This window comes from Falco peregrinus, chromosome 3, assembly GCF_023634155.1.
Source record: "Falco peregrinus isolate bFalPer1 chromosome 3, bFalPer1.pri, whole genome shotgun sequence".
Lineage (NCBI taxonomy): Eukaryota > Metazoa > Chordata > Aves > Falconiformes > Falconidae > Falco > Falco peregrinus.
In genome coordinates this window covers 101,000,523-101,024,283 of record NC_073723.1, presented here as the reverse complement: position 1 = coordinate 101,024,283, position 23,761 = coordinate 101,000,523, and the positions used below count along the sequence as shown (strand labels likewise).

Here is a 23,761-nt window from a genome sequence, read left to right as displayed (position 1 = left end):
TAGGAAGCTTCCTTTACATAATTATCACTAAGTATATCAGCCAAAGTCTAACTCACAGCATGTATCCTCCAGTGTGATAATACAGTATTTCAGAACTATGTGAAATACAGCACTTATTATACACACTTAGCTGAGCTGGAGTTGTGACCCTCCATTGGTGACCAGCTCCAGAGCACCAGCGTGCATGTTCAGTTCAGGATAGGGAAGCAAAGGACTCAGTTTGTAAGGCTTCATGTCTGGGTTCTTAAAAGCCGGGAGAGAGTTCAAGCAAAAAACATTTTCACACTTCTTTTCCCCCAAAGCTGATCTGAGAGAACAAACCCAAAGATTTTTTAAAATACCCAAGATTCCTCCTTTTTTTGAATGAGAATGTACAAGTTTGTTCTTATTCTGTTCCGTTATCCTGTTTCATAGAAACGTCATGTATTTTTTATTAATTAATTTTAAAAAAAGAACCCCTTCAAACCAATCCAAAGGAAAGCAGCATAACAAGGTTTTCCAAATCACATTGAGTCTCGGACAAAGTCTGCAGGAAGACCAGGAATGAATCTGAAGATGCCTGTTTCTGACCTCCTGTTTTATCCACTGTACCACTCGTTTCCCTACAGCTAGAACTATGCAAGTTATTTCATTAGAAAAATAAAGGTGTTGTTTTCTTTTAACAGAAAGAAATTGCTTTCTGGAACAACTGAATATTTACAGAAGATATGTCCCTCTCTGGAAATTAAGCCCTAGAGTTAGAGCACATAAGCACTTACATGTAAACAGGAGCTACCTCATGTCATGTTAAATTCCTTTGCCTTTCCTGGTACCCTGAGTAAGCCTGAATCAGCAGCACCACAGGAGCAATACCCCAAACGCTGCATCATAGCAGCCCCTAGCATAAATTCTGCCTGGTCTGAAGACATCCGAATCTGCTTTCATGGAGCTAAATCCATCTAGATCCAGGTTTCCAAGCCTGGAGAAATGCCCAGATCCCCCTTTCAAGTGCCGTTCCCTTTGCCATTCACCGTGTCCCACACTGTCCCATGTAACCTGCTGTCAGCAGTGCAGCAGCCGCTTTATGTCTGGTCAAGGCACCCTCATTACCAACAGTAATTACAGCTCCAGCAGTTCCAGTGTCCTGGAAAGATGTGGATGTTTGCTTCACTTTCTTGAGAGGGACAGACCAGGAACCATACACGGTCGCAAACTTCAGGGGGGCTGCTAGAGCAAAAAGGATCTCTCTGAGGCTCTCTCTGACACATCAAGAATTCGCCCGTTTGAAAGATGCGGTTGGACTTTAACCCGTGCACACAGGTTTCAGTGAGCCGTGCTAAGATCATGCAGTCAGATCTTGTCTGGTCTTACAGCAATCCCACTTGTTCAAAACACTCAACCTGAGCAACAGCCTTTTAAATTATTCAGTTAGGTGCCAGCTGTTTTCATTTAGCTTTCAGAAATGCAGCCACGGTGCGTACCCAGCTTGATGCTATTTTTGAGGCAGACAATTTGCAGAGGTACCCTCATCTGAGAGCCTTGAACTAAGCTCGGGATGATAATGTAGCACGGGTACATCTTGGATACATCTTAAATTAGATTTTATTCTACTGCCACACATTAGGCAACATGCCTTTTACAAGGGAAGGGGGTGAATGCTGAAGCAGAAGAAAAAGGGGGTCAGGGAGCAGGAAAGACAATGTTCTGGGCCCGCTGTGTGGGAATTTACATCTCTACCATAATACTGGCAAAACTCCTCTTGAAGAAGGTTAGGACAATGTTTGGGAAGAAGCAAGGTCAGAAAAAGGAATGTAAATGGGAGACTGGGCAGGGGGAGCCCAGGAAGGAACTGGGTGAGTTGCTCAGAGCAAAAAGGAAAAGTAAGGAATACCAGGGCTTCCCGTTTTCTTCCAGGTCTACATTATGAGGGCACTGCCAACACAACAAAGCGTAGCTTTGCCAGCATAACACACATTTTCTCTAGTGTTTTGCTGGCATAAAAGTGCCTGATGGGACCCAAAGCGCATAGCTCACCTGGCCCATGCCAGGTCTGAGTTTCCACTTCTGCCTCATTCCTATGACTTTGAAAGACACGATGGGCTCCTTGAAACTGACCTGCCGGTCTTGCTCCTGTTTCTGCAAGCCCTTCTCCTCCTTCTCGTCCTCCTCCTCCTGGTCAAGCAAGCAAATGCTGCTTCTGATAAGGATGGAACACACAGGGGTGCATGAAGAGACTGGTCAGCATTTGCAAGCTGTCAACAAACGGCATCAAGGCCAGGTCAGGGACAGCTAACCTCTGTCACAAACCAGCGGATATCACCTCGCCAGCAGCCACTCGTATATTGTCCTTTGTGACACGAGCCATTTGGAGTTTGGGGATGTTCTGCTGCCATGCAGGAGCGTTAAGCTTGGTTTGCCAAAAACATGGAAAAGCTAGTACAAGGGGAGAAAGGATACTAGGAGTTAGTGTATTGGTAGGAAAAAAGGCATAGGCAGTGAGTCAGAACAGCGTAATCTAGCCAAAGGTGTAGTGTTGGGAAATGTTGCAGAGCCTTGCCTATAAGTTATGCCTAAATCACATTCCAGGGGGTTTAATTCTGCTGGTGGTCTATTGGTTGATTACTATAGGCTCCATAAATGCTACACCTTGCCTTGCAATGTTTATGTACAATGCACAAAACTGGGCAATTACTGAGTCCTGAGTAACTCACCTTCTGTGTCGGGGCATACCCATCTTGGGGGGTGACCGCATTTCCTTTCCTCATGTTGGTGACAAAAATCATGGCTGATGTTCAGAGCTCATTTGAGGGCCCTGGAGATAAGAGGTTGAAATGGTGGAAGGCAGGTAATAATTTCAGAGCTCTGGCATACCAAACTGATCACAACACTTGTAGACCCAGGAGGTCACATCGCTAATGCCTTCAAAGCTTTTTGGAGACCTTTATGGAGTTATTCTACATGAAAAATTAACCCTAATATATACATTGAAAAACTATCAACACAGGGGATAAAGAGCCCTTGAGAGGAGGGTGAAGCTCTGATCTGCTACTTTTTCCCACTTCTTGTGGAAGCAGATGTTGCAGAGAAGGGGGTGGCCAGCATGAAGGCTCTGCACTCATACAGCTGCTACTGTGTTGTGTACCATGCAAGCGTATGTTGCGACAGCTAACGGGGAGGCCTCCAGCTCTGTGCTGGCCTTTCAGCTCAGCCAGGCTGTTTCTGTTGGCAGCATAACACGGGAGTACGAAGCCTGCAAATGTGTTCAGCATTGCCAGCTCCCGGGGAACCCTACTTTGGTGCCGGCAGAGGAAGAAAATACAACGCGGTCTGTGCACGCAATCACATTACACACTGCTTCATGAGGAAGGGAAGGAAATGAGATGATACACAGGGGAGGCAAACCTGATTACTGAAAATTATATATACACTCTTGAGGTGAACAGTCTTCATCTAATTTGTAGGTAAATTAATGATTTACAAAGAAGCGTGGTCTATTAAAAATAAATTTTAGCAACAGACACATGCAGCCTATTAAGGTGATTTTCCATTTGAATCTTTCAGTTCAATTCTTTTCTCTATCTCTGCGTGCTATGGGATGAGCTGATAAAGAAATGGCAAAGAGCTATAAAAATGAGTGGCTCAGGAAAAAATGAAGAGACAAAATGGTCACAGTATCTGAATGGACAGACTTACCTATACTGAAGTTAAAATAGAAAGCAGAACCTTCATTTCTTCACTCAGCACACAAACAAATTCATTCAGTGTCACCACAAGGTGTTGCGGAGGCCACAAGTAAGAAGGGGATGCTGTGGAGGATGGAATAAATTAGCAGAGCAGGATTCACTGGTGATAGTGACCGCGTGTGGCTGTGGAAGTCTCTAGAGCACCATTACCAGAGTGCGAGCACAGCAGGGAAGGGCCAATTTTGCTTTGCCACTTGCTCCAGCATGGTTGTAGCACCCCAGAGTGGGGCTGGGGCCTCTCACACTGGCTGGGGCAGCAGCAGGAAACAGCTACAGCCATCTCGCACCAGCGATGTCGCGACGTGTCGCGACACTGTGGAAATGCACCTCTTTAAAGGCACCCACCACTCTGCTCCACAGCTAAGAGCTGATCTGGTGTTAGGCAAACCGACGGTCAGACACCAGTTGCGATTCCTAAAATCTGGTTTTCTTTTGCATAGACCTTCATTAAAAAAAAAATATCTTTGCAATAAGTTTGCTAGCTTTCACACTTGCTAAAGGGCCACTATTTTTCCTTCCAAAACAGAATACATTAGCAATATTGTCTATTAAAAAAATAATAAAAAGGAGTATGTTTTGATATGTCCTTAGTTGTGGGTGCTTCCTCTAGTGAGAAACTTGCCTTGCTCTGTATTGCAGGCAGCAAGGAACACATGAGTATTTCCCCTTTGTGTAGATACACACAGGTGTAACGCTGTGTGAATCCCTGTCTCAGCTGCCTTCTGCTCAGCTCTCTGGAGGCCACAACTGCTGCCACCAAGGAGCCCCCAAACAAACAACCCCTTTGGCAATACTGACTTTGCTCTAATTGAGAACAAACCCAACGCGCAGGAAACCACCAAACCCCTCGAGTTAGCTGTAGCCACGGGCGAGTGGCCCAGAGCAGCAGCGGCCAGCCGGACTCAGGTGGGGGGCACGGGGGGCTGCAGTCCCAGCCTGTCACCTCGGTGCCACGGCTCAGGGTGGTCACCTGTCCCCATCACCACCCCCTGGCCCTTTTCTCCCCTGATTTTGCCCTGTGCTCAGTCCCAAGAGGAAATCTCTCCATACCCACCCCATGGTGCCTGGCTGCCAGCCCCCTGCCCGGCCTGGCCGGGGGTGCCCCGGTAGCCGGTGGGTGAGTTCCCGGGGTGCTTCAATACCGGGGGAGGTGGAGGGTGGGAGTGGTCCCGGGGAGATACCCGATTTGCAAATGGCCTTGGAAAGGAGAGGCGTAGCATGCAAAGAGGCTAAGCAGGACCCCTCCGGGCAGCGGGGGCGGGGGCCTGGAGCTGCAGCTGGGGGGATTTTGGCATGGCAAATACAGCGCAGGGGTCACCGGGATGAGGCCGGGCAAACATTAACCTCCCGCGCCGGTGGCTTTGCGAAACAGCCGGTGCTACGTCTCTTTTCCTTTGCTCCTCCTTTTTCATGGGAAAAAAAAAAAACCAAACCAGTTTATGGCTCAAAGCCAGCTGTAAATTAACAGCTAAGTGAAACCATTCTGTCAGTGGGACGCTTTAATCGGTTTACAAAACACCGCTCAAGGTACGATGCATATTCGTAGGCAGGACGGTACCCGGGACATCAAAACACAACGGGGTCACCGGCCGTGCCCCTCCCCCCACCGGCGGGGAGCTAAGGGCCAGGACCCCACCCCCCACCCCCTGCATTCACACGGCTAAGGGCGCTGATGGCCGGGCGTTTGCAAATGCTTTGCCTCTGAAAGGCTCCATTAAAGGGAAGGAAAGGAAGGATTTGGGATGGGGTGGGGAAGGGAGGAAGTGTTTGGGATGGGGGGTGGGCGGTGGGGCCCCGCTGCTGCCCGGGCGCGGCGGGCTCGCTCACTCCGGCGGTTCTCACCGAGGGGGAGAAAAGGAAAAAATTGGGAAGAAAAAAAAAATCTCTTAAAAGGGAAAATAACAAATAACCTGCACCCGCGGTGCCAGGGCGAGCTGCCCGGGGAGGGCAGCAGCTAAAACCCCCCATCGCGCCCCTCCCGCCGGAGATGCCGAGCCCGGGGCCCCCACCCGGCACCGCGCAGCCCCCATCCGGGGCCACGCAGCCCCTACCCCCGTCACCCCTGGAGCCCCCCGCCCGGGAGCCCCGCAGCCCCCCACGCCGGCAGCCCTACAGCCCCCACCCGGCAGCCCACCACCTGGCGGCCCCCCACGCCCGGCACTCCGCAGCCCCCCACCCAGAACGGCGGCCCCGGGGGTGGGGCGGCTCGGCCACCCCTCCCGAGAAAACCCCTCCCGGAGCGGGCCGGGGGCGTAGCAATGATGACAGCCGCAGCCCAGCGTTAGGGTTCAGTTCCAGCTGATTTTATTTCCTTCCCGAAGAAAAAAAACAAAACAAAACAACAAAACAACAAAAAAAAACCATCAACAAAAAAAAAAAACCAAAAAAAAGAGGTTATTTACAGAAGGTATATCAACAATCTGACAGGCAGTGAACTTGACATGGTTAGCTGGCATGATTTTTTTTTTCTTCTCTTCTTTCCCAACGTTGCGTCGAGGGTGATCGTTAAGACAAAAAAAAAAAAAAAATCTACACAGCATATTGCACAGGATGGATGACCAAAAAAATAACAAAAAGAACAAAAAAAAGTTAAACCCTTAACGGAACCACCTCATTAGGCAGACGTCCTAGTGCCTGTCATGTTATATTAACATACATAAACACACAATCTTCTTTTTTTTGCTTATTATAATACAGACTTAAATGTACAAAGATGTTTTCACTTTCTTCATCTTAAACACAACAGCTATAAACCTGAATACATATGCTATCATCATGCCATAAGAGACTAAAACAATTATATTTAGCGACAAGTAGAAAGGATTAAATAGTCAAATACGAGAATGAAAAACGCAGTACATAGTGTCGCGAACTCAAACCGGCATTTCGATAGATCCAGTGGTTTAAACGGCACGTTTTTGCTTAGAAAAAAAGTGCAAAAGATGTGGTTTACAAGTTAAAGGTACAGGATCCCTTCTGTGTAAATGCACCAGTTGCTTTACTTCATTTCGGGACAGGTTTCTCCCCAAAACGGTAGCATACAGTGTATACGCCTGAAGTCTTTCCCTTCCCCTCCCCCCCCCGCCCCCCCCCCCCCCCCGCCCCCTCCCCGGAGAGGCAGGGGGTTGCGGGGAGGCGCGGCGGCGAGGGATGCTGTCACTTTAAGATGCCTGCAGATTGGAGTGTAAACATGGACAAAGTAGGGGCTGATTCGTGGGTGTGTGAGTGTGAGTGAGCGTGAGCGCACACGCGTGTGAGATACAACCAGCGGCCCTGTTGTTAAAATCAGGAAATCCAAACAGCGATTTACACCGATTTACACCCCCTTTATATATTTTTTACAAAAATACACTGAGAAAATAATCAAACGTTTTCATCTCTCTTCTCTTTTTGTTTTTTAAAAGTGTCAAAAGTCTACATTTAAATATAAAAAATTAAAAGTTAAAACTCTAGCCCTTCAGTGAAGGAGACATAAAAATGGTGCGGGTAACAACGAGAACTACCAAAAAAGGACAAAGAAATACAAGTCAAAAATGTTTGGCCAGTATAAATACGTCCACTTATAAAATGGCATCCGATTACATTTACAAGGAAAAAAAAAACAAACCCAAACCAAGCGAAAAAAAAAAAATACGAGGATGGAGCATCGGTGAGAAAAAACAGTCTTTTCATTTACAGCTATAAGGAACAAACACATACATACTCTGAGAAAAAATTTGGTCCTGAATTTTCTTTTTTTAAAGTCCAGCACAGATTTGAGTTGCGTTTGAATCCTTTAAAGAGTTAAGAATGAAAAAAAGCTGGTGATATTTTTGTAGGAATCAAACATAGCGCCATCTATCTGCTTTTATATTATCCTAACACTATTTTTTTTTAAACTGTTCAACAGTCTTACAGAAATCTTAAAAAGATAGACAGGATAACATGCTATATTAAACCCCACCAGTGAAATAATCCAACACCATCACGATTCTGAGTAAGAAGAAAAAAACTACTTTTTTTGTGTGTATTTTCGTGGTTTTTTTGCAAAAGCCATCGCCCTCCATTTCCCCTGTACCACATCACGACAGAAACTGTTCCCATTCGGTCTCTGTTTCAAAGGAAGTTTTCAGTGTTCTTGAAGTTTCGGCCTTATTTTTCTCTCTACATATGACATAAGGTGACTGAGAAAAGCGCTGCCGCCACCTCATCTATACGTGCAAATCCGTTTCAGTTTATTATTATCTTTCCCCCATCGTGTTTTCCAAGACAGCTCTCGAGTGTAAGTCTGGCTCTTCTCCGCTTAACCAGGATCTCAGTCCAGCTCCATCAGCCACCTCCTCCTCCCAACATCGCCGCCTCCTCGCACCGCAGAAGAAACCGGGACAGGATTTCTTCCCCCCAAACGTGAACCTTGCAAGGGGCCTGGTGAATTTTTTTCTTTTTTGTGTGTGTGTTTCTTTTTCTCCTTTTTTTTTTTTTTCCAAGCAGTTCTGGTCGCTCTTTCACACGAAAGGGCGAATGCTCAACACATCCAGTGCGCGCCCAGCACAGCGCATCGCTCCCCCTCCTCTTTATTCGCATGAAGTGGGCAACAACAAAGAACCCAGAGGTGTGTGTGTTTCCCTCACCCCCCCCCCCCCCCCCGCCCCCTTTTCTCTGTCTCTCTTTTCAGGAAATAAAAAAAAAAAAAAAAAAAAAAAAAGGAAAACCAGCGTTTCGCTCCCGCCAGTCTCTGAAAAAGCACCGTCAAGCTCGGCTCCCGGGGGGTCCGTCTGCAGCCGGAGGAGGGGGGCTGCCGGCCGCTCTGCGCGGGGAGGGCGGTCCCGCTCCTGCCGCCTCTCTCCCCCAAGCACAAGCAGTTTCCACAGCCCCTTCCCAGCCAAAAATAAAAAATAAAAATTTTTAAAAAATTAAAAAATGATTAAAAAAAAAAACCTCAAAAGCGCCCCGGCGGGGTGGGCGAGTCCTGCCGGCACCGCGCGGCTGTGCCTCCTCCAGCAGCGCCCGGCTCCCGGCTCAGTAAGTGAAGACCAGGTTGGAAATGCTGGACTCCAGCCAGTCCCCCGAGATCATCTCACTTACCTCCGGCGTGCAGTAGTCCGGGAACTCAAAGTGCGAGCCCGAGCCGGGCTCGAAGTTAAAATCCAGGTCCCGGTCGAGCACCGAGGAGCTGAAGCTTCCCAGGGACATGCTCTCAAAGCCGGGGCTGGGGTTCAGGTCCAAGAGGTCGTCCTCGAACTCGTCGTCCGACGAAGAGGAGCCGGAGGAAGAGGAGGAGGAGGAGTGGGAGGACGCGGAGGAGGAATGCGCCGTCGAGGGGGCCGGGGAGGAGGCGCGCAGGCTGGTGTAGCTGCGGTGATCCGAGGGCGAGCCGGAGCCGGAGGGCGAGGGGCAGCCGGTGCCGCCGCAGTCCCCGTCAGGCCGGCCAGCCCCGCCGCCCCCCTCCTCGTACAGGCTCAAGGGATCGCCGGCCTCCGCCGAGCTGCTCAGCGTGGGGCTGCCGGGCACGGCCCCGCCGGGGGAGGCGGAGGCCGCCGCCGCCTGCCCGCTCGCGAAGACGTAAACCCGCTTCAGCTTTTTCTCGGCTAGCGGCTTGCCGGGCCCCGACGGAGCACCCGCCGCCCCCCGCGGCTTGTACAGCGCCTGGTGCTCGGGCGGCAGCAGCGCGGCCGGCGGCTCCCCGGGGAAGGGGGCGGCCTTGCCGCCCGCCGCCGCCTTGCCGTGGGGCTTGCCGCCCGCGCCGCCGCCACCGCCCGCAGGGGAGGGCTTGGAGCCGCCGCCGCCGCCGCCCTTCTTCGGGGCGGGCTTGGCGGGGGCCGCGGAGCCGCCGGGGCCGCCGCCCGCGCCGCCGCCGCCGGCGCCGCCCCCGCCGCCCTTGTCCGCCTTGTCGCCGGGCTTGGCGGAGCTGTTGCCCGACTTCACCTTCTTCCTGGGCCGGTACTTGTAGTCGGGGTAGTCCGCCATGTGCTTGAGGCGCAGCCGCTCCGCCTCCCGGATGAAGGGGATCTTGTCGCTGTCCTTGAGCAGCTTCCAGCGCTTGCCCAGGCGCTTGGAGATCTCGGCGTTGTGCATGTCGGGGGACTGCTCCATGATCTTCCGCCGCTCGATCTGCGACCACACCATGAAGGCGTTCATGGGCCGCTTGATGTGCCCGCTGGGCGTCTTGCACCAGCTCGGGTCGTCCGCCTTGCCCCCCGTGGAGGCGGTGGAGCCGGGCGTGGGGGAGGAGGCGATGCCCAACTCGATGCCGGCCCCGGAGTCGGAGGTCTCGGCGGCCAGCAGCGCCTCCGTGTTCTCCGCCGTGTTGGTCTGCTGCACCATCGCGGCGGCGGCGGGGGGGGGGCTCGCCGGGGCTCAGCGCCGCTCCGGCGCGGGGCAGGGCGCGCAACTTCTCACAGCGGCACCGGGGCGGCGCGGCCGGCCGCGCAGCCCCCCGCGGCCGCGCACCGGCTCCCCGCACCACTTGTACTTCCACACCGGCGCCTCGTCCCCGGCGGCACGGTCCTTTCCCCCTCGAGGCGGCGGCGGCGGGGCCGCCCGCGGTCAGGCAGAGTTTCTGCAAAAGCAGCGCCGCGAGCCGCTCGTCCAAGTTTGCTATGTTTTTTTTCTTGGGGTGTTTTGGGCTTTTTTTTTTTTTTGGAGGGTGGGTGTCGGTCTGCTTTTCCCCCCCCCCCCCCTCACCACCTCGGGTCTGCCCCCACTCCCCGAAGCAGCTGGTCCGGTTCACAAGTGCTTTCCGCCTGCCCCCGGCGTTTCAGCAGAGCAGCGCGGCCGCCGCCGAAAGTCCCTCAGCGTTGGGCACGGCCAGCGCGCACGGCCGCGGGGGAGGGCGGAGGCGGCGCGCCCCCGGAGCCCCGAGAACCCCGGCTCCAGGACGCGTGGTGGTGGCGGCGGGGTCGGCAGCCAGGAGTTTGTGCAGGTGAGGTTTGGCAGTTGCGAGGTACTGAGCGAAAAGAAAACCCCTCAGGAAAAAGAAAAAAATTAAGAAGGGGGGGGGGAAAGGAAAAAATAATGATAATTGAAAAAAATCCCCGGGAAAAAAAAATAAAGAAAAGCGCTCGTGCATGAACGAGTGTGTACGTCCCCGGTGGGAAGAGCGGCGAGCCGGTCGCCCAGCCCCGTCCTCCTCCTTCTCCTCCGCTGCCTGCCGGTGCTGCTGTTGCTTCTGCTGCTGCTGCTCCTCCTGCTGCGGCTTCTCCTGCTGCTTCGGCTGCTGCTCCGCGCGCGCGGAGCCCCGCGCCGCCGCCCCCGCCCGCCGGGCGATGCCCCGCGCCCCCCGCACGCCGCGCTCCGCCGGCTGCAGCTGAGAGCGGACCCCGCGCCCGCCCCGCGCCGCTTTATCCTTTCGCAGCCCGCCCGGCGGCCAATGGCGCGCTGTATCCAACGCCTCCGCGTGCCAAGCCCCGCCCGCCGCCCCGCCATTGGCTGCCGCCGCGGCGCGGTAATGCCGGCCGCGTGCAATGGGGAGCGCGCGCGCTGACCTCATTCCCGGCGGCGGGGCGAACTTTTTAAAAGGGGCAGGAGGGCAGCCCCGCGCGCCGCCCCGCGCCCCGCCGTGCACGTGCCCGCGCCCCCCATCCCCCGGGAGAAAAAATATCAGGAAATCAGCAAAAATCATCGTAACGTAAATAATTTAATAAGAAAAAGCGTGTGTGTACGGAGGGGAGGGGGTTAACCCAGCCCACCCCCACGCGCGGGTGTCGTGGGGGACACGTACCTGCCCGCACAAAGAGGGGGACTGTGTATGTGTCTCCTTGCGGGTGGGGGTTCCGGGGGATGCCCCCCCCCCCCCCGCGGTCACACCCAGCACGTTACGGAGGGGGTCGTCACCCCTCGGGAAGCGCTGCCGTCACGCCCCCTCCGCCACGGGTGGGAGGGCACGCACGGGCGGAACCCCTCTGCGGGGGGCAAGCTTCGCGCGGGCGGTGTTAACGCTGCCAGCCACCTCATTTGGCACCCCCCACCCCCCCACCCCGGTGCAGCCGTGGGCAGCGCTCGCCACCGGCCGCTCTCGCACGCCGCAGCCCCGCCCCCCCCTCCGCACCGCCCGACCCCCGTGGGTCCCCCCGGGAGCGGGAGGGGGGGAAAGCGGTGCTCAGCCGGCAGTGCTGCCGTGCCTGCCCCTGCCCCCCCGAGCAGGCAGCCCCCCCCGGGCGCACGGAGCCCGCCCTGGGCGCACGGTGCGTGTCCGGGGGCTGCCGGCTCACCGCGGTCCTGCCGCCCTGCTGGGACCCATGGGGGGGGAGGAGCGGGGCAGGGGTGACAATGCGGTGAGGCCCCCCTCCAGGCCGCGTGGGACCAGAGACACCCCCTCTCAGGTAAAGGCCATTAAAAATGGCACTGTAAGCCCCCCCCCCCCAATTCCTTGCGTCACCCCGCAGTCACCCCACAGGCCAGGGGCCAAAAAGGTTGCAGGACAAAAACAGCTGTGAAAATTTTTGTTGCACACCAAACCGATTAAAACCACTTTTTAAGTCAGACAGAAAAAAAAAATAAAAAAAGGTTGGAAACAGCTGAAACATCTAAGAAAGAGGGCTAAAAATAAGTTACACGTTTTTTGCAAGACCATTTCTGGCAGGATCCTGTAGCAGGGTTTCTGGGGGGTGGGGGACAGGCTTTGAGTGTTGGGATCCTACATTGAACTCAAACTGTTACACTGTCACCAAGCGCTGGGAAAAATCCTGAATTCCTAATAGCTCCTGAGGTAGGTCACCTAGGTTGCTGAGAGTGTTTCCAAAGATACAAACTAAATTACCTCTTTGCTTGCACAAATAATTGTTTCCTCCTCCAGCCTGTGGTGAGCATGGGATAACCCACCGCTTGCTGCTGGGTTGAGGACACCCAGTGACATCAGTGGGTTTCTCACCTTCACGCTGTGGGAGGAGTAAATCACGCTGTGCTACTCCCCCCCACCCGCCCCCAGCCCCAAATCTGTTCTACCATAGAACCACCAACACCTGCACAGACAGAGGCTCACAGCGGTTTGGGTGTCAGGGGTAGGTACCAGCTTTATTTACACCTTTGGTATTCGTTTGCAACAGCGTGAAAACCTGGGAGTGGGAGCAGTCGGGAGTTGCTGGCTGCTCCACCTGTTAGCGTGCTATCTGAAAGGATTTCCACCCCCAGCTCTCATATTTTACATATAAATATCCATTCAGATGTATCAATATCACTTTGAAGTGCAGAGCAAGAGCGGTCTTCTCACGTTTCTACACGCACAGGTTAAAGCAGAAGAAACCGAGGTGACAGGATGAGAGGTGGCAAGAAAAAGCTTTAGAGAAGCTTTGCACCAGGTTGTGCCACCGTGTGCGAGGTCTCAACTGCCACGAATAAAAATTCTCTGTGGGTGAGTGAAGTGTTACCCCGGCGAGAGCCATCCTGTCGGTTTGATGGCAGTTGGGGAAGCGTGGCAGTGGGACTGGCACGGCACTATTATCTCCCGAGTGAAAACTTTACAAAAGTGCAAATGAGAACTGCTTCATAAAGCGAGTGTAAGAACACGATGTGAAACTCCATAAAAGCATTTTACTACAATTCCTTGGCTGTTTCCTTGAAGTTAATTGCTTCCACCTCTAATCCTCCAGCGCTGGCCTGAAAGTGCCTTCCAGCTCCCCGAATTTTTAAGCCTAGGTGTAAAGCGTGAGCATTCAGCTTCCGTCTCAAACGCACTTTTAAAAGCGTTGGCAAGATTTCTCCGCGTTTTACAACTTAAAAAAAAAAAAAAAAAAAAAAAAAAAAAAAGGCGCCTCGAAACTTCAGTTTGTTTCCTGCAGGCTCGGTGAGGCCGGGGGGCGGCGAGGGACGCGAGGTGGCAGCGCTGAGCCTCGGCTGCCAGGCGTGGGAACACGCCGAGCTAGCGAGCCCCGGGCTATTATTTATTTATTATTTTTTAGCCACGATCCTTACCATTTCCCTCCCCCGCCGCACCCCCCCCCCCCCCCCCCCCCCCCCCCGTTTCCCCGAGCAGCACTGCGCTGCGAGTTTCTATCTGAAATGCAGCCTGCTCGCCGTCACAGAGCGGCAGTGCCCGTCACATTGCCCTTGGGACGCTGCTGAAACATGTCGCGACTGACGACGAGCCCTCCCCACGAGGGTTTCAGGGCACGGCCAGCAGCACCCCTCCCGGCGCTTGCCGTGCCCGTGGAGCACGGGAGCTGGTGGGGACAAAGCTGCGGGACGGCTCTGCAGCGATGCTGCAAGCACTGGTTGCAGGTTTGAGATGGACATCGGCCCGCAGTCCCCACCGCTTAAAATCGCTTAAAATTGTCTTAAGAGCAAGATTTAGCACCGCAGCAGATCTCCTTCCCCCCCGCCATCCCTCCTTAAGCCGAAGATTACCAGCGCTCAGGCTTATTTAACTGCAGCCCTGGCAGTTGCTCTTTTCCACACCCCCACGCTCTGTGGGTTGCGAGAAGCGCTTCGGAGTCGGCTCCTACTGAGCTTTTGCGGGAGGGAAACCTGCCTGCCCCCGTGCCCCTCCCCCCCCCGGATGCTGGGATGCTGTCCGGCAGCCCCCGGCACATCCCTCCGCCCGTTAATTAACACGCACGTTAATAGCACTCTGTGACCTGAGCGGGCACCCGCGGCGCGCCGCTCACCAAGCGCCCCCTCTCCCTGTAACCCCCCACTCTTGCTCAGAGCCGCTCCCCACCCCACCCCCCCCCGCGAACTTCGCCTCCGCGCACAGCGATGAACACGCGTGGGGACAATCCTGCAGGGACTGCGCGGGCGCGGAGGGCCCGGGGGGGGTCCCATCTCCTGCCGCGGGGGGCGCTCCGCTGCCGCGCACCGCCCGCAGGGGGGCGGGGGCTGCGCACACGCGGAACCGAGCCCCCGCGGGGCGCGTTGGCCGGTGCGGGAGCGGCGGGGCTCGACCCGAGCAGGGAGCGCTGCGGGGCTGGGGGCGGGGCGGGCTCTCAGCCGGCGGGCTGCGAGCAGCGGCACCTCATTCGCCTTTGGCCAAAAAAAAAAAATAAATCCTAAAACAAACCAAAAAAATGAAAAAAAAAAACCCTAAAAACCCCTATCACACCAAAAAAAAGAAATCCCCCCCCCCCCCCCCAAAAAAAAAAAAAAGAGCCCATCCCACCGTATTACTTGAGTGTTTCTCCCTCTGCACCCTAAATGCAACTCTGACGCATGTTTTACCTTGGCAAGCTGCGCCGCGTTTGGTGGGTGCGTGGGGTCACCTCGGCCTTCTGGCAGCGCAAACGGCCACGGCAGAGGTGTGGGAGGGAGCACCTTCCCCAGCACCTTCTGCTGCCCGCTTTGGTGCAAGGCAACAAAAAGTTGGCGAGGTGCTTGCCAGGGTCTTGGCGATCACAGAGGAGCGTGCTCAGGGCTGGGAGGTGCGTGCTGAGGCGCAACGCGGGCCACCCCTGGTCCCTGCCTGTCGGCGAGAAGAAAACCCCACTGCACGATGGCATCGCCCCCATGCACAGGGAACCTTTATTCGACATGATTCACAAACACTTTGAACTCTCCCCGATAGCTTCGTGGGGAAGAACTTTTATTACTAGGAGGTGTTTTACAGGGGATGGTATTTACTCAGGAGTGAGAATCTGTCGCTCAAGTTGCACGGGAGTGTTTCCTCCCAAACTGTACGTTCACTGACACGTTACATGAACAGGAGCCCTCACACAGACACCCAGTGCTCATGTTATGAGAATGCCAAGACGTCTCTAGCTCGTTTAATACAATAAGTAGGTAAGAAGCCACTTGCGTATACATATTTATATTAATTCAGATATTAATCACTTATATGGAAATGTTTGGTTTGGGAAGGCAGCAACACCTCTCCAGAGATTTTTAATAAGAAAATATGATAATACCTTCTATCCTTTATCCACTTTGGTGACTTTTTAAGTTTAAACTTGTTCTCTAAGGATAACACAAGTTCAAAAAGCTCTGCTGAAAAAAACCCCAACCAAACAACAAAAAAACTTGGAAAACACGTTGTTTGCATCTACATAAAAGGCGAATTGCAACCCCTATCCAATCCTATAAGATATAGTAAACACTTATGTAAGTGTTACAAAGCACACATAGAAGAAAAGTTTTTACCTCCTTTTTAAAGCTGTTTTGGCGAGCTTTTTCTGCAAAGTGAAAAGCACCATAGCCACAAGGTTGAAGAGGAATTACCGGTCTGTTGCATATGTAGCAGCAGATTGCATATTCATGAGCTGCAGCTGCGGTGCCAAGGCCACCCCAGGAAGGGCAGCCCAGGAGGAGAGCCAGAGCCGGAGTGGGGAGCAGCAGCTGGGGCAGCCGGCCCTGAGGAAGGGCTGAGCCTTCCTCCCAGCAGCAGTATTAGGGAAGGAGGAAGGAGTGCCCCACTCCTCCAGACCACTGGGACCACCGTGCTTTTGAAAGGTGCTCCTCTGCTCTGCCCCTTACACTCCCTGCCAGCCATCTGCTTGCTCGCCCCCTTCCCCGGCCTTCTCCGACAAGCTTATCGCTACTCCTCTTGTAACGTTCGGCTCATCTTTTCCTGCCATCTCTACCCGCGAGCGAACAGCTGCAGGAAGGCAGTGCCGCAGAAGCCCACGTAATACCAAGAACGACGCCGTGTTTCTGCCCGCTTCCACAGCATCATGGTGTCACCCAGACTTCAGCATCCTTGATAAGACGGAGCTACAAAACCGCTGCGCCTTGAAATAAATTTGGGCTGTTTCTAAAGATCATGTAGTGGGATGTTGCATGCTACTTAATGCAGTGTGCGAACTTCTTGGTTAAGTAGCATGTTGCTTATAGTAGGTGCTCCTGGAAAGGAGGCGTAAGGTAATCTCTGCGCACACAGGGAAAAGGCTTCCTCTAAAATTTATGTCTTCACATTCCTACCTTGCTTCTTGTGAGACCATTTCTTGAGTGATATATTAAAAGTAATTAAATAATAATGAAAAAATATCTTTCATTTGATTTAGTTGCGATCACTGCCTCTTTGTTTTTTGTATATGCTGGGTTATTCACGGATGCTTATCCACAGGATCCCATTCTAAGTAAATAAAATTCCATCAGCAACCTGCAGGTGGTTGGGGTTGTCCATGGAGCCTCAGACAGCTCTGGCAGAGGCAAACTCCGGAGCAGCACCCGGCTTCGGGTTCCCCAAAAAACTCTCCCCCAGGGCTGGCGTGTAAGTTTTCCGGGGGCTTTCCTCAGAGACGCCAGAAGAGCCTGTCATCAAATAACACTGTTTACTGTTCAGAGCAGAACGTCAGAGGTAATAACTGTGATTATTTTAAATGACTTTAATTTTAGGATCTCCTGAGTCATAGGAGTAACTGTGACTAAACCCAGCAACTTTGCTCCGTTAAGATTGAGCCTAAGAGTGGCCTGTCATTTCCCGATCTTTCAACTTCAGATGTTTAGTATTTTTTATCAAAAAACTGCCTTTGTACTCTAAAATTCATCCCATTTGTTCAGCCCTGTGGTCTTCAGATGTAACAGATTAATTTTTGTCCAAACAAATTTTGTTTAACTTAATTTTTCTGATTTGGTGTTTCTGATGCAACAGCGGGTTCTGGTGAGAAGAGGCAAAATGCATTCTCATCTAAAATGAATGAGAGAAAAATGTAGATATTTTTACCATTTTTTTCCCTTTTGTGCTCAGGACAAATACAAGTCTGGCATTCTTCCTGGTTTCCTTCCATATAATTGCTCTTAATGGTGGTGGTGGTGTGACAATTAGTAAGTAGATTATTTTTTTATCTTTTCTGAATAAGTTGCTCAAATGATACCCTTCTGTACCTGCCAGGGTCTGTTCTACAATCTCTGTCACCTACCTTGCTTATGCTGCTGGTGCAGAATAGGGTTACTAATTATAATATTAAATATGAATATTTACTTCAAAAATAAATATCTTTTCAAAAGATTGATTTCTTTAAGAATTATACCTTTTGGAACAGAATGTCAGAAAAAGGTGGTCAAGTTCTACACTACCCCATGTAATCCCAATCTAGCTGTCACACTCAAGAAGCTTTTGTAGGAGTGATCTCTATGTGCAGGTGTGCTCAAGTGAGGCAGGAGGTCTGAATGTGCATTCCTTCATAGGGTCTGGCTGTATTTAAGTATGATTAATTGCCATCAGAAATAACAAATTGTCTGTATGGAACCTCAGGAAGCTAGAGTATTATACACTGTTTCTCAGTACAAGAATCAGGCATTTTCCATGTATCATTCCAAAATTTGAATCCTCAGCTCATGTGTTTCACCAATACACATGGTCTGGTGTCTTACCGAAGTATCAGAAATTATTTAAAAAACCCAAACTGCTTAATTTTGCTTTGTACAACTACCGATTTATCGAATACTGTACAAGAGGATGCTATTGTACAGTCATTTTGAGGATTATAAATATGGTAGTTGAAAAATGTGGAAAATATTGCACTCCTGCTAATCCAAGCTCTTCTGCAGAAAGATAACCTGCTGAAAAGCCCTTAGTCTGATCTATCAGGACTGCCTTTGAAACCTGAGGTGTAAATCTTGTCGATATACCAGAAAATAGCCCTGGATCCAGGAAAGACTATGCACATCCATTTAGTCTATTCTTACTCCCGTTTCATTAAAAGAAAGAAATCCTTGTTTTAATGCCTGGCTGTGGGATGAATTCCCCAAGTTAATAGTCTGCTCAGAGCTATTAATGAAGTTGCACCTTTAGATACCAAATAAGATGCTTCAAACCAGCCTTGCAGCCCAAGTATCCCCCAGATAACACAGAAGGTTGGCACTTAGACCAAATCTGCTCGGATTTTGTTGCGCCTGTTTGCACCAGGAGCCTGAGATCCTCCCTGCGTGTGTCCCCGTAACTGCTCTTTGTGGGGACTCTGAAGGTAATGGTGCCGGTGGGGCGGGGGGGCATTGCTGCAACATACCCACACCCTGCCTCTTCTACCCTGCGGGCTGGAACAAACAGCATCTGCCCACGCGTACCCCGGCAGTGCGGGGGTTTGAGGCATTCACTTTGTCTCAGGGCAGATCTCACGGTTTTCCTCATGCTCTCACCCCTGTGACACAAAGTGCCTCCTCGTGCCGCTGCTGGTGAGGCACGGAGGTGACACGGTGCCCCAGCCTGGATGTTTCACGCGGGGTGGAAGTAACCAGGCTACAGGGCTGTATCTTGCGCATCTTTTACCTGGTGTGTAAGCAAGGCCCGTTCTGGAGGAGGTGTACAGCTGCCAAGGAACATCTCTGAGGCACCACAGTGTGTTGCTAACAGGAGCATGCACAGATGCACAAGCACTGTACTGAAGGCTTCCGTGTGTGACCTTTTCTCCCTGTATATATAAAAGAGGGGCAGTGGGGTGGGAATCACTGGCAGAAACAAGTAGTGAGACTGCTGGGGAAAACACAATATTTAGACTACAGAGCTAAAAAAGACAGAAGAATATCAAGTTCCTATAGAAACAGACACTGGATACACTTGATTTTTAGGATAGATGTACACTGCAGACTGTGCTGTAGTGTAAAATTACCTGAGCCAGCTGTGAATGAGCCATCTGAGGTACCAGAAACAAGAGTAGGTGCTTTTAGGTTTTCACCCTTGATTTATGCATCCCATCAGCAGTGATTCGATGGTGGCTCCAGTTCTCCGAGGTATTTATCCAGCAGTGGGGAACAGGCTGCGGTGCAGCAGTGTCCTGCCTTGCTCTTCAGCTCTTGTCCTGCTGCTCCACTGTGCCCAGTTCTGCTCCCAGCTCCTTCTGGGGGCAAAGGCTCCTCAAGGCAGATGCCAGCAGGCTTTTGGCTCCTTTGCATAGCTTCACCAGCCCACATCTTTTTCACATCTTGAATTTTCTGCTTCCCTGCTCTCAGCCTCAGCTCTAATATAACTTCTGCACTAGTTTGTTTTTGTCGTTATGTAAAGGAAATTCAGACAGCATTCACCCAGTGTGTAACTCGCGTTCAGTCCAACCCTGCAAAAATTTACCTATGGGAAGTTTATCGATTTCATCTTCGGAATCACATGGAGCAAGCAAGCAGATAAATTGCCCAGCTACTGATGAAGATAAAAATCATCCCTCATTTAAAGTTTCTCAAGTAATCTATTTTTGTTTTTCTATTTCTTATCCCAGAAATAGGTTAATACCATCTTTACTGCTATAAATGGAAGAAGCTCTGCTGTTCTTACATAGAATATGCCGATGTATTTTGTAATTGTACAGATTTCATATCTATATTCAGTAACCGAGGTTTCAAAATGCATGCTGCTGTACATCCTGGTGTCAAACAGGCTTGAAGCTGCTTCTCAGAAAAGCTCAACATGTGATGCCAAAATTATTGCAAACTAGGGGAGCAGAAGTGGTGTCTGCACTTTGGATTGTTCACAGATTTCTAAGCAAATCCAGCCATGAAAGGATATTTGACACTTGCCTATCTCACAGCCATGGTGAGCCTTCAGAGCAGACATTTGCCTGTATTTACAATTTTTTTGCCTGCAATTGTTCTTCTCTTGGAACGCAGGGCAACAGCGCTATATTAAGCGCATGCTGATGGGAGCAGGGGAATCTGGTGTTTAATGAGGGCTGTAATATCACATGCATACATAAACTGGCTGCGTCTGATATGCCATTACTGAAACGAGTGACTTGCATAGCTGACACTGTCATTTGTAACAGGGACAAATTATAGCACAGGTACGTTTGCAGCGATATGGTAGAGCAGTTTTTCAGGTTTAGTTAATACAGCAGAGGATAGTATCTAGCTGGAGAAAAAAAAATTACCCTCCCATATTCGGAGAGATTCTTTACTGTTCTGGTTTTTGATCTTTCAAGTCGACTTGTGCGTACATGGTCCATTGGGAAGCCTTGCTCAGGGCTGGTGGCCCTCCAGGCACCTCTCTGGCAGCAGCGCTCAGTTGCATCTTCCCCTGCTAAAGCAGGACAGCTGCTTTGGGGAGCAGCACCCCCTGTCCCATACCCAGCGGCCAGTCGCCCACCAGCTCATGGCACTGCGTGGCACAGAGGAGTGGGAGCTTGCTGGGTGCTTCCCAGCCCTCGGCGTGCTCCCTGGGCTGGAACAGGTTTGCTCCCTGCCAGGCACTCAGCTGCCCTCCCTGGGGAGATGCCAGCCCCAGCAGCGATGTGGGGAGAGGGACAGCAGCTCCAGGGGGGCAGCTGCTGTTTTTTGGGGGGGTGCCAGAAGTTTTGCATGCCTCAGTCTGGGTGGCAGCCCCACGCCACTCTTTACAGCCGCCCTTGGCTTCCCAGCGTTATGATGCCCGCTAGTGAGTAGGTGAAGCAGCGTCTGAACGCCACACGTGCAATGAGCTTCCTCTTAATTGTGTGGTTTTTCTAGCCTAAAACTAAAGGGCACTGTTACTCAGGAGCTGCTGGTGACTCTCAAGGGGAAAGAAGTGACTGCTGTAGCTGTTGGTATCTTACCTTCTATTCATATTGTATTCTTGTTCAAAACCACAGAAAAGTCTTGCAGGGCCTTTGCAGTGCTGAAGGCAATTCCACCCCCACATGCTTTTCCTCCCTCTCTCCATCTGAAACAAACACAGTTCCATGGCTTGCCCTGTCCACACTGGTGAGATACAGTCTCATTTATTTGACTTACTCCTTCTCTCTTTCAAAGCAGGAAAACGCCAGGGCAAATTGCACAAACTAGAAAAACAAATCTGCCGCATACAAGTTTTCCCTTATTATTTCCTCTGTTATTTACTAAAGGAAAAAAAAAAACCACCAAAACCCAAACCCAAACCACCAGTTACCCTGTATTTATCACAGTGACTAGCAGAAAGCATGTGATTCTTCTGGTAAGCAGCAATTTACAGATGGCCAGGTGCAATCAACATATCTAATCTTATCACGCATTTGTTTTATTCGCAGCTGCAACAGTTGGTGTCAGTTAATAGGTTACCAAGCATGAAGTATATTTATTTCCTTTTATCCTGCTTCAGGGCTACATAAGTGATTTGTAAACTGTCCTAGCTGTTGAATTTACATTTAATTTTTGTGTGCATGGCATTTTTGTTATTTAGTTTGTGCCACTTACTTAGAAAGAAAATGAAAATATCTTTCAGGGAATCCATTTTGTTTTCATTTGATCGATTTATTTTTCTGGGGATTTAGAAACTTGAAAATCATCTGTTTGCTCTCTGGGTTTCTAATCTACAGTAGAACACAAGTTATTTGTCAAGTAAAAATTTGTAGGTTTTTTTAAAGAGTGATCTATCATTGGTGAGGGCTCAGTTTTGCCTGTTCAGTTCCATCAAGCCATGCAGTGACTTGGTTGCTATCAGCCCTTCCAAATAATCAGGCACAGTCTATATAAGCTGAATGTTAAACAGTGGTCATAAAAAATATAAAGAAAAAAGTATTAAATTATCTTCTTAGCTTTACAGTTCACACTGTGGACACCAGGGTGTATAGATGTATACATAGCAGTAAACTAACCACGTAAGCTTCAAAGCTCTCCGAATTCTGGGACAAAAATTAAAGAGCCTGTTTAAAATAAATGTATTTAATCCTTACCAATGGGTCTTTTCCAATTTTTGCAAGGGAGTGATGGTCTTGATTGTGTCATTTTTTTGCTTTCATTTACATCAAGACCACTTTGTGTTAGATGAAGAGTGATACAGTAATAATTCCTCTATAACTTACATGCTTATATATATATTTTGCTTACATGTATCTTCAAATCTGCTTCCCAACAAAAAGAGTATTGATAGTAAAGAGTATATTTATTAGCACACATCAGTGTAAGTCGGGTACTCTCTAAGGTAATGAAGTTGCACATGTGAGTTTAACAAAAAAGAGAAAGAGAAAAGAGTCTCAGATTTTGAGCCCAATCATGGTTTTAAAATGCATGACTAGCAGTGTCTTATCGTTGGCACAGAGCAGCATATATGTATAGTAAGTGGCAACTGTTAAATGTATGATTTTAATGGACCTGAACAAATAATTGCAGGGAATAATTTGCCTATTCAGATTAGCCCCTTTTTCTGCACACATTGTCTTGAGGTGGATTGGAATTCCCTCTGACTTTTATTCTCAATTACATTTTCACTTTTCAACACATTTCTGTTGATCTGATACTTAATCCTATATTTGCATTGCTGTATAAAGCATTGAAAATAAGATCTTTGTTTAAAAAGCCTATCAGTAGTTCTTCACAGACTAAGAATCGAAGATGAAGGCTTTAAAACATTTTGTAATCTGGGATAAATAACAGCTGGAGGCATGCCAAGATTTTGCACAAACTGACCTTTTTTCTCCACGGGCCAGACTTCCATGAAGGCTCTGCTCTTCATGCTGCTTCTTATTGCTCATCGTGGTACTGCAGGTGGGGAGACTTCTCCAGGTAAAGCTAAAATCTGCCCAGGTATATCTACAGCAGTAACCCTTGTCACTGGGGTTGGAGGCAGGATTAGCCAGATTGATTAACACATCGTAAAAATGTATGAGTCTACAGTTAGGCAAATAAGGCCATTATAGCAATTTTTAAGCTTCCAGCTTAAGGAGTTTTTGTTCTCGGAAGACGAAGCCACTGCCCTACCTGATTTAATTGTTTAATCTGAACTTTCAGAGATTGATTATTTGGATAATTGACGGTTGATGCTTGGTTACACATGCTAATCCCAGTCTAAAGCAGAAGATATTAATGCATGTATGCATGCCTACCCCTTGTAACGTTCCGTAGGTCGCACCACGTGAGCTCACCGTTGGCACTGCAGCACAGGGATGGGGGGGTTTGGCCTCATGGCTCCAGCACAGGGCTTGACTCCTGGGTGTCCTGCCTGGGCTCGGTACCAGTGGCAGTGGCACTGCTCAGAAATGCCTGCGCAGGGACACCATGTGCCACCACGTGCCACCACGTGCCACTGTGGGGCCGCTGCTCACCCAGCCTAGCGAGGGCGAGCCCGTCCATGAGAACTGCCTTTACCCTTCTGCTCTGTGGGGGTGGCGTTAGGGGTGGCTCCTGTGGCAGCTCTTCTCACGGCTTTTTCCAAGACATTTATTCTGCAGGTCCTTTCTGCATGGGACCTGTAGGAGAGCAGACACAGTTGAAATAAACTTTCAATAGCAATGTGTTAGTGACAGCAGTGATTTTTAACA

At 50.6% G+C, this 23,761-nt stretch overlaps 1 protein-coding gene and 1 long non-coding RNA gene across 3 annotated transcripts; both read right to left on the bottom strand.

Moving 5' to 3' along the window:
* Positions 1-7,692: 7,692 nt before the first annotated feature.
* Positions 7,693-11,117, bottom strand: SOX4 (SRY-box transcription factor 4). Of its 2 annotated transcripts, XM_055800509.1 has the most exons (2): positions 8,787-11,117; positions 7,693-8,126 (listed from the first exon to the last, which is right to left on the bottom strand). In XM_055800509.1, exons 1-2 carry the CDS (start codon positions 10,023-10,025, stop codon positions 8,031-8,033), a joined length of 1,335 nt encoding a protein of 444 aa, XP_055656484.1. In that variant the 5' UTR covers positions 10,026-11,117; the 3' UTR covers positions 7,693-8,030. The 2 variants fall into 2 exon arrangements, with proteins under 2 accessions (XP_055656484.1, XP_055656485.1); XM_055800510.1 differs by having other exon boundaries at positions 7,693-11,107.
* A 4,070-nt stretch (positions 11,118-15,187) lies between these two features.
* LOC129784144 (uncharacterized) lies at positions 15,188-19,484 on the bottom strand. Its single transcript, XR_008746574.1, has 3 exons — positions 19,175-19,484; positions 18,835-18,976; positions 15,188-17,253 (listed from the first exon to the last, which is right to left on the bottom strand). It is a non-coding gene; the product is annotated as an uncharacterized LOC129784144 (long non-coding RNA).
* Positions 19,485-23,761: the final 4,277 nt, after the last annotated feature.

Bases quoted from the DNA above. Each gene is read 5' to 3' on its own strand.
- SOX4 (XM_055800509.1), bottom strand. From the start codon at position 10,025: ATGGTGCAGCAGACCAACACGGCGGAGAACACGGAGGCGCTGCTGGCC. The intron at 8,127-8,786 runs GTAAGTGAGATG...AAAATTCACCAG, and splicing joins CGGACTACTGCACGCCGGAG to GCCCCTTGCAAGGTTCACGT.